Here is a 10496-nt window from a genome sequence, read left to right as displayed (position 1 = left end):
AAGCCCCAGGGCAGCAGAAGGAATACTCAGAAAGAGCTCGAAGTCACACACAGTCCTGGAACTTCTCCTTCCGCCAATCTACAAGAGAACCACGGGTTTCATTTCAGGGAGTTTCAGAGACTTTACACATAAGGGTCGGTACCTAATCTACTGAAACATACTGATGAGAGAGTTATAGGGAGAAATGCCTTGGAAACATTCAACTGATGCATGTGTTTCTTTTCACACACACACACACACACACACACACACACACACATACAGAATCATCATGCTGCATCCTACCATGAAGGCTAAGCTTAATAACAAGGGACTGAGAGGCTTGATGTCAGTTTGAACATAAACATCATTGCCCAGATTTCACTATAAACTAATGCTTTCTCAAGGCCCTAGTCATACATCTATCCTGAAAGCTAGCTTTTATTAAGAAAGAAATGGGGAGATCAAAATTTCCAAGGCTTCCATTTAATGATCAAGAACTAATTGAGCTGAATGTTCAGGTTACCTCCAAGCCATTGGTAGACAGAATACAACTTGGCTGAGCTGAACTCAAAGGATGACTACAAGCTTTGAGTACAAACAATCCAGGATAGAGCATCACAGAAGTCTTGCCCAGCTTGGAGGCAGCAGAAAGATTTCAAGTAAGAGACAGAGATGTTCAAAGTGAGAAACACATATATTCAGTGAGAGGAAAAGACACTAACGAATTCTCCTCCCCTTTTCACAGGGTAGTGAAGCAAAAATATTCCTATACGGAAGGGAGAACCCAAAATATTGGATCTAGTCATCTGCTGCCCCCGATAACTGCCCAGAAAGGTTGGAAGCTTCCAGGAGAACCTCAATGTGCTAGGCTCCCAAAGGTGTCCACATTCTAAACTCCAGAATGTGTGAATATGTTGCGGCAAAGGGAACTTTACAGACGTGATTAAGATCCTTGAGATGGGGTCACCGGTATCGGGGGAACAACAGTGCCCAAATAGCAGCACAGGACCTGCCACTCCTCAGCAGACCCCAAACCAAGCATCTTAAGGGCCAGCTCAGGCTAGTCTCCACAGGGTGATGCCCTGATGCAACTAAGAGGACAGCATAGGGACCCCTACCCCACTGACTCAGAGCCACATAATCTCTTCCAACCTTCATACTCCCTGTTGGGAAGAAGAAAGGAAGCTCGTGGGGCAAAGCAAAACCTATAAAAGTCATAGGACCCTGAAATGTCTGCACTGGGAGAGCTGTTGCCTCCAACAGGGCGGAGACTGGGGAACAAGGTTAGAACATTTATAGAAATAAGTAAATGACATTTTCTTGCACATTTGGGGTATAAATATATGACCACTATTTCCACTTAAGACAGGTTTATGCAAAAATTATTTCCATCTCTGTTGATTTGCTTGATAGAAATAAGATCGCATGAAATGGCCTGACCCATATGACCGTTTGAGAAAAAGATTAACACTAATTCACTTGTACTTCACAAAAACAGTAGTTGATACCAGATATAAACTTCTATATCACAGCCAGAAGAGGTTACCAAAGAAGAAAGGGGAGGAGGAGAAAAGAGAATTGGCATTTGTGAAACTCTACAATGTGTCCAGTGTTCTGCTATTCTTCACTTAATTTCCACAGAAAATCGATAAGTTACAAATCATTTTTTCAATTTTATGAAAAAAACAGGTCAGACCTTTGGTCTCCTCACACTATGAATCTGTCAATATAAAATGTAGATTCCGGTGTAATACGGTCTGTCCTTACAGAAATAGAAAGGTGTATACAGGTATACATTAAAACACACACTCTTTAATCAGGCAGACAAGGGGGCAGATGCTAAAAGAAGACTATCTGACCCTCAGGTTTAACATATAAATCCCAGGGAGAATCAGTAACAATCCCGAAGGCGAGATCCTCACTCCTCACACCTCCGGTCCCCAGGCTGCCTTCACCCCTTGGAATACTTCTCTCCATCCCTCACAGTCTATATTTCTGACCATAAAAAGAAACATTCCAAGCTAGGAAAGGGCATTGAACACAGGTTCAGAGGATACAGATTTTTAACTCACCCCAAAGCTGATGGGGCCTCTGGACAACCCCCCTTGCAGTAGCATCCCCCGCACCACACTCTTGCCCCAACCACCACAAGAAGGTTGAGGTGGTCTCATTATCAGAGGCAAACTCAATTAGGTGGTTACTTTAAAATGGCTTAAAAATAACTGTCTTTACTGAAATTTCTCAACGAGGGATCGAGGAGCTGATTACCCTTTATGCACCGAAGTAACTTGTACATGCGCTGTGTGCTCCCCAACTCAGAGCTACATGGCTGTGACTTGTGGTCTCTCTCTCACCCTCCAAGCTACCCCAAATCTCTATAAGTCGAATCTCAGACCCTCTACTTCCTCCTCATCGCCTCCTCTCTTCCTCCTTCTGGTCTTATCTTCCCTGATTTTCTCCCCACCCTTTTTCTGGGAAACAATTTTGATTCCTCTAGGTTGCTCCTTTCCCGGTCTTCACATATTGCCCCTAATAAGCCCAACAAGGAATGAGCCTATCAGCAAATAAGATTTCTCAGAAAAGGAGAGAGAATGGTTGTTACATTCGGTTCCTGTTACACAAACATATACACAAAATTTTGCATGTAATTTCTGATCTTTCACAGACCCTCACTCCAGAAATCCATAAACATCCCACGTGTTCTGTTTCCCAGATCGAGAAAGCTTGCTCTAGAATAACTAATTCCTCAGCAACTAAGGAGTCTTAGAGGAAGACACACAGCCTGGACAGGGAGTTAGAGAAAAAGCAGCAGAGAGAAGACGAATAGCCCAGAGGACCAGGAAGACACCGGAAAACCAAAAGTAGATCCAAAAGAGTAGGAGTTTTGGAGCGACACGAATCAAGAACCAAAAGGCTCCCTTAGGAAAACCTGAGTCCCAAGCAGGCAAGCATGGTTGCTGGAATCTTGTAGAGATGAGCGATTCCTGAGTCATTATCCTGCTGCCATCTCCCCTCACAACTGACCTCTCCATTGTCTCTGCAACAACAAGAAGTAGCAGCTGGACAAGGAGTTTGGGGAGAGTGTTGCTAACCCTAACAGTGACCTGCGGGGGGATAGCCCAGAATGGAGGCAGCCCTGTGTTCCCACAAGGAGTCCCTGCAGACTCCAGATGGAGACTACAGAAGTGATAAGGAGACAGATCACCAACCCCTCCCTGGTGTGGGGGCCCCTGATGGAGAAGAGGGCAGAGTCCGGGCTGGGAAGGGGAGGCCACAGGAACTCAAAGCCACTCACCTGCATACAGCTGGGCCTTCCTCCAGGCTGAAAGGGAACACACCCTGGTGAGACCTCAGCTAGAACCAGCCCACTCAGCGTGACTCCGCTGGCCCTTGCCTCCCCTCTGTTCTGCAGGTGAGACTAACTGCAGTGGGGGAGAGGCTGGAGACAAGGTGACCTCCTGCCACGTGCAGACAGCAGGTCCCACGCGGAATCCCCTGGACCACAGGGCAGGAGGCCTGCGTTGCAGGCTGAGTTCCTCCACTGTCCCGCTCCTACGATGCGACTTTTGGCAAGTTACTTAGTTGTTCTGTGCCTAAAAAACCTCAAACATTTTTGGTAAGGAGGAATATACCTCGGTGATAGAATACATGCTTAGCATGCTGTGGTCATGGGTTCAATCCCCAGTACCTCCACTAAAACATTTAAAAACCTCAAAAATTAATATACAATCTGCATTCACTATTGCCACTAAGGATCAAACAAATAAAAGACAAATTATTACATTGTTCTAAGAAAGAATTCTCATATCCAGTCTTTTTCTGGCAAAGATATCTTTGGGAAATCACTTCAAATGGGAATTATATAAGCACAGGAATGTGAGGTGAGCTCTGGGGTAAAAGTGGCCAATCGTTCTCAGATGAAATATTTCTAGACATAAACATCATTTTTCTGGGCTGTTGACAGCCCAGCCCATGACATTTCCATGCACGGTCAGCTCAGTCCGCCCCCTCTCCTAACAATCACTTTTTGATCAGCACCCACAGAAACTGGACAGACTATACTCTTCTCGGATGGTGTTTTGAGGTGGAGACAGAAAGTCACACTCCTAAACTTAATCACCCCCTTCATTTATAGCTCTTTAATGACATCTCAGTGCACGTGGTTTTGGCTTCCAAGTACTAACTGAAAACCAGATGCATTCAAGGCTTGAAACTATCCGTATAGCGGGTCAGTCAGGGTTGGAATAAGACCCCAGTGCATGGCAGGCCCCAGGGGTCACCGTCACAGCCACGCTCTGAAGCACTGGGTAGCAAAGAGCAGCCCTGATCGGGGAGACCCCTGGAGCTGGGTTCTGCCTCCCACCAGCTTCCACATCCACCCCAGGGGAGGGGGTCCACATGTTTGTGTCTAGACAGAAACAAGGACAGCGGTGCCCTGGCACAGGCAGGAAAGGAGACCCAAGCACATCTGGAGAGTCACTCACCAGCCAGGTACACTGACTTCCTCCAGGCTGAAAGGCAACGTACAGGAAACACATGAGCTGAGAACCACAAGGTCTCCTACGACAGGGATGCAGAGAGCTCAGGAGGAAAAGCAGGACTCACCAAGTTGTGCCTGGAGTTCACCTGAAAGAGAGTGAAAAAAACGCATGAACTCCCATCCCTGAGAAAAAGAATCCACAAAAACAACCTCTTTGTATGTGACCTGGAAGACGTTCCCACTCCAGACCCGTCCGAGCCTCCACGGCTCCGGCCGTCCTCCCTGCATCTCCCCAGCCACCCGCTCCGGGCCTGGATTTCCCTGGAGGGCTGGAGCCCAGGACTCGGCCCTGCGGTCAGCTTGGCCCTCTCAGCACAGGCTGCCACTCTCGCCAGCCGTGGCCGCTGTCCTGTCTTACCGATCTCCTTCCGCGCCTCCTCCTGTTCCCGCTGGTCCTGCTCCTTATCCAGGCAGAGACGCTTCTTTTTCGCAACCTCCTGTAACTTTGTGGCATGTTCTCTCCTGGTGTAACATCCAGCCCCAAGGAGTAGGATCATCAGCACAGTCAGGCTCACCCGGAAAGCCAGCTTCCAGGGAGACGCCTGGGGGAAGAAGGGCGCTGCCGCCCAGCCACAGACCCCGTCAGGGCCACAGCCCGGGGCGGCCCAGCCCGGCACACTCAGGAACGCCCGACCCTCCTCCCGCCCTGCCGGAAGCTGGGAGCAGCGCTGACCTGGGATGAAAATGGCCATGGCCTTCTCCTGGCCCAGGACAGGGTTGAGGAGGGAGCAGGTCACGTTCCCCACAGAGCTGTCTCTCACCACCAGAGTGGCCTCCACACTGAACAGCCCTTCAGCATCCTGGGCGTGGGCCTCAGAGAACGCCAGGAACTTCCCTCCACGGAGGTCTCTCCACTGCACCTGGGGCTTCGGGAACCACCCCGAGGCCGTGCACACCACGCGGACCCCGTCCTCCTCCGGGCCTGTGATGCGCACTGCAGGGGCAGAGCCCACACCTGCGGGAGGGACGATGTAGAGCCCGGGGGGGGGCCGCCTGGCTGCTGTGGACCCCGGCAGCGTTACGTGTGCACAACTGCAGGGGGAGCCACTCACTCTGCTTTTGCGGGGCTCTGGGGACAGGCTGCCCCCTGCAAGGAGCAAGGCAGCGGCCCTTCCACGGGGAACAGAAGGAAGGAGACCTACAGGGACTCGGGGCCTGGGGCCCTTCTCCCCAGTCAGCAGGTGAAACGGCTGACACCCAGGTGAACAGCGGGAGGAATCTGGCCCAGGGTTCCACCCCTGTCCTAACTCTCCTCACCTCACATACTCTCCCAGGGCACCTGCTTCCACACCCACTGCCTCTCTTTGTAAGTCATCACCAAAATTAGATAGGCTGACAACCCTGTCCCCTGAGGAACCCTCCTTATACCCACAGGTTCACCTCTGCTGGGCTTCCTCACATCCACTTCAAACTCAGAGTCGCAGAACTGACTATGTGACTTTGCCCTGTCAGTGATAGATTATGAAAATTAGGCAGGATCTTCACTTATCTTCATGTCCAGCTCGCCCTCTGCTACACACTTTTTAGTGCCTTCACACTGTGCCCCTGGGCTGGGTCATGGGACTTGACCGGCCAGTGGGAGATCAGCCACGTGACTCGAGCAGAGGCTGTAAAGGGCTTGTGCCTTTGGGCTGCCCTCCGCCTCGGGAAGGACCTGCTCGGTTGAGTGCAGCCTTTGCAGCTGAAGCTTTCCTACAGTCACTTCAACAAACCCCTATGAACAGACCCAGCCAAGGTCCTATGTGACCTCCTCAGCTGACCATAAGGACAAATAAAATTTTAAAGTAAGAGGCTTCATTCAAGGGAAGAGGTTTACCCCCTCCTTTTTCTTAAATCGTTTACTTTCGGAAACCTGTAATTGTAGGTACTTTCTCCCCTCTTTGAAACGTACATAAATCCTTTTGGAAAAACTAGTTAAGCTTTTGCCAGCTTTGTGACCCAGGAATGGCTTTCTCTAGAACCTGGGGGCCATCTCTCTGAAAAATAAACCACAGGAGAGCTGGTACTCCCACTTTCCCCTTCCCTGTGGGAGGGTAGGAGCCTAACTTCAGGGGGCACTGTGCTCCAACGTGTAAAGCTTTCCCCCGTCATAAAGATATGAGGATTTATTTTCCTCTGGGTAAAGCCAATTGGCTAACATAGGTAATGATTACCTCAACTACCAGGAAAATTTAGGGTGAACCATGAGACAAATGGTGCTTCCAAGTCCTATGACTTGAGGATTAGTTAAGTAATGGGTTGCATCTGCTTGGCTTTATAAAAGGGGGAGATTTCTTTTTGTCTTTGCCATCTCTTGGTAGATTGCCTGCCATGTGTATCACATTCTGCTTTATTGCCCTTTTAATAATTAAACTGTTTTCTTTCTCCCTAAATTTGTGAAGAGGATTTTGGTTTGGGAGGTTTTGTTTTTAATTATATTTCGCCAACGTGACTAAAGATGTATAAGTCAGCCCAGGTGAGGTCAGTGAACTACTGTCCGAATCAGCTGTACTTCCTTAACGCCTGAAGTAAATAAATGGTTATCGCTGTATGCCACTGTGATTTTTGTGGCTCTTTGTTACACAGCTTTATTATGGAAACAGGTAACTAACACATAAGTAACGTGTAAAACAAAGAATGCTGCCCACCATCCAGTTCTACAAGGATCAAGTCATTAGCCGCTGCTCACTCACTGACAGTACATGCCAAAAGGAATTCAGGATGAAAAACAGGATAAGTACTCTGTGTTTTGGAAAAACAGGCCCCTTAGACAGTTGTAGATAGGGGGAAAAATTTACTGAACCTAGATTCTTGCATATTCCCATACATAGTAAAGCATTAAAATCATTAACTGAGCTATCTGATCCTGGTGGTAGCAATAACTTTATTCCGAGATGTATGCTTGACTATAAGCATTCCCTACCCAGAATCCTAATATACTGACTTCTCTGCCACCCACTTTGGGTCAGTTTTTCAGAGCTGCTGAGAGGCTGTTTCCCAGATTATAGAGCCCTCAGTAAGATCCTGAAATAAACTCAGCTCATAGCTCTTAGGTTGAATATATTTCTTCAGTTGACACACCTAACTTTCAATATCCCGACCACTAAAGAATAAACAGCCAAGGCAAAACACTGGGTGCTTCTGCAGTCCCCACTTTCCCTCCACACGCTCTGTGTCCCCAGATCCACTCACTCAGTTGACTCTACCTTTTAAACCTCTGATGTGTGATCCCTCCTGTCCCTCTCTACGTGACGTCACTGCCTCTACTTGAGGCATCCTCTCCGCCCCATCACTGCATCCGTGCCTGCAGCCTTGCTCACCTTCCATCCAGCCTCCTCACAGCTGACAAAGGGGACATTCCTGGCCCTGCTCCCTTTAAGCTTTCCTCACCCATGAATCAAAACTCCATAGCCCAGCACACAATGTCTTCGATGACCTTGCATCAGCCTTCCCTCCCAAACTCCTTCTCTCGTCTTCCTCCCAACTCCCACTACCTGTGCCCCTCCGGGATCACACACTTAAGACCCCAGGATTCTTTGGTTAACTGCTAAGAACTATGATCAACATGCTGTATGCGCCCCCTGCCTTCTCACGTTCCCATCCATCAACCTCAAGGGATCTTTGGAACATTGTCTGGTGAACACAAGTGCCTGCTCGAGTGTATTACCTATAAACTCTTCCTGACCACCACAGAGAGCATGAAGCAACCCTTTCTGCACACCCTATACCAGGAACATCTCGTTATTCCATCATTGTCACCTCTCATCACCCTCCCATTCACTCGTCTTACCAACCATCATGGCCTCCATGTGTGCCCAGAGCAAACCAGCCACACTCCTACCACAAGGGTTTCACGCTGGGCGTTTTCTCTGCTGCGAACACTTGGCTAAATCCTGACTTCCTTTCAGCTTCTGCTCAAATTGTCAGTAAGTCACACCCCGAACCCCCATGTAACACTGAAGCCCTCCTCACCCACATCCTGGTCCTCTTCCACTGTTTGACTTGGCCTTTTATCCTAAGTGCTTACCACCTGATAACATCCTCTGTAACCTCTTGATCTAAGTATTTATGTACTGCCTCTAGAACATAAACTCCACAGCACAGGGAACTTTGTTTGGTCCACTGATGTGTCCCAGGTTCACAGAAGAGGACGTGGCACACAATAAGGTTTCTATGTATTTGCACTGGATGATGAAAGGAGTGAATGTGCCTCCTGTTCCTCATCTATAAACTGAGTGGTCCAATTACATGGTCCTTGAGCTTCCTCCCAACCCCAATATTCCGCAACTCAAAAATATCAAGTCACCAACCTGCCACCTTCAGCTCAAAAGTGGCCTCTTTGTATAAACTTCCCTTTCTGAAGGAGCAGGTGTACAGCCCATTGTCGGAAACCTGGACATTATGGATGCGCACAGCAGCTTCCCCCTGTGTGAGGAGGTCCCTCCTTGCCAGTGAGGTCCGCCCTACATATTGAGCCACCTGCTCCTCATTCTGCTCCTGTCGATTTTGATAGATGAACACGGCTTCTGAAAACTTGGAGCGGAACCACATCGGCTCCATGTCTTCGACACTCATGGTCGGGAACACACGACAGCGCAGCGTGACATCAGGGCCGAGCACTGCCACGATGGGGTCTGAGGGGCTGAACACCAAGAACTCCTCTGTGGACACAGACATAGGAGCAAGAAAGTAGGACAGACACAGACCGAGGGCAGGGAGCACACACCATCAGGTGGGTAGACCCCGGTATCAGATGAGATGACCAGTGAATTGATGGACTGAGCTGTGAAGACCCTGAATCTGGGCAGGATCTTCCGACCACAATTGTGTGACCCAGAAATCATGTCACGGAGAATCCATTCATCTGTACTCCTGACCTCACGTCCTTTCATGGAGGGCTGTGATGCAGGGGTTTGGAGCCTTCAGCATGCAGTGGAAACAGCAAGAGGGCTTATAAATCACACACTGCTGGGCCCTGTCCCCGGAGCTTCTCAACCAGCAGGTCTGGGCTGGGCACCAGCATGTGCATTTCTAAAGAACCGCCCAGACGCTGATACTTCGATAACATAGAGCCCTGAGCAAAGAGCACACCTGCGACTAGGTCAGACCTCCCAGATCCTTCAGCCACACCCAGGAACGTCTCCACTGCCACCCCTAAAACTTTATTACTTCTGTTCAAGTCTTTCTCCTCGGCTGAATCATACATGCACCAAAAAGCAAAACCAATGCTATTTCCATTAAAACCTGCCCTCACTCTCATCACCCACAGGAACTCATATCTCAGCTTGTTAAAAAAAAAAAAGTATTCACCCCACTGATATCTTCTCAGAGCCACTGGCCTTTTGAGACCTGGAGGATGGACCATGACACGACTCTTCTTCAGGAGAGCCCCGCTGGACGTCCAAAGAAACACTTCTCAGGGAGGAGGGTACAGCTCAGTGGCAGAGTGCATGCTTGGCATGCTCGAGGTCCTGGGTTCAATCCCCAGTACCTCCATTAAAATAAAGAAATGAACCTAATTACCTCCTGCCTATACACGGAACCGTCACAAAAAAACAAAACAAAGACTGACTTCTCACCTCCCGAGCCGCTCAAACTTTGCCTGAGTCACCATGATCTCTCCCCTGGAGGATGACAGCAGACTGCGTCTCCCCGTGTCTTCCTCTCCCCACTCCCACATCTGCAGCTCTTTTCACTGTAACTCATGTCGCTACTCAGCTCACAGCCTAACAATGGCTCCTCAGATACCCCAGTGAAACACAGGCCAGAGGGACGCCCCCCAGGGCCTCTCTGACCCCCGGCTCTGCTTCTCTCCCTCTCGCTCACTCAGCTCCAGCCAACACTAGCCTCCACAGGCCTTCAACATCCCAGAAACTCAGGCAGCTTTGCACTGACTCTTCTCTCCTCCAGAAACCATCCACGTAAGGGGATCCTCACAGTCTCACCCCCATCTCCTCCAAGTCTTTTTCCCCAAGTCACTGTGTTCACTGAAAAC

At 49.3% G+C, this 10496-nt stretch overlaps 1 protein-coding gene across 11 annotated transcripts in view; it reads right to left on the bottom strand.

Moving 5' to 3' along the window:
- LOC105066739 (butyrophilin-like protein 1) overlaps positions 1–10496 on the bottom strand; it is a 224876-nt gene that overhangs the window by 206075 nt on the left and 8305 nt on the right. For 6 of the 11 annotated variants that reach the window (XM_074348434.1, XM_074348431.1, XM_074348435.1 and 3 more), the window contains 7 exons: positions 8812–9162; positions 5196–5477; positions 4881–5081; positions 4588–4608; positions 4467–4493; positions 3278–3304; positions 226–3019 (listed from right to left, as the gene is read on the bottom strand). In XM_074348434.1, the coding sequence (XP_074204535.1) occupies positions 2736–3019; positions 3278–3304; positions 4467–4493; positions 4588–4608; positions 4881–5081; positions 5196–5477; positions 8812–9162 (1193 nt within the window). In that variant the 3' untranslated portion in view covers positions 226–2735. Of the gene's footprint in view, positions 1–51; positions 79–225; positions 3020–3277; positions 3305–4466; positions 4494–4587; positions 4609–4880; positions 5082–5195; positions 5478–8811; positions 9163–10496 lie in introns of those variants that run through there. The other 5 variants (XR_012501048.1, XM_074348438.1, XM_074348440.1 and 2 more) reach the window with 3 other exon arrangements.

This window comes from Camelus bactrianus, chromosome 20, assembly GCF_048773025.1.
Source record: "Camelus bactrianus isolate YW-2024 breed Bactrian camel chromosome 20, ASM4877302v1, whole genome shotgun sequence".
Lineage (NCBI taxonomy): Eukaryota > Metazoa > Chordata > Mammalia > Artiodactyla > Camelidae > Camelus > Camelus bactrianus.
This window is presented reverse-complemented; position numbering and strand designations above follow the sequence as displayed.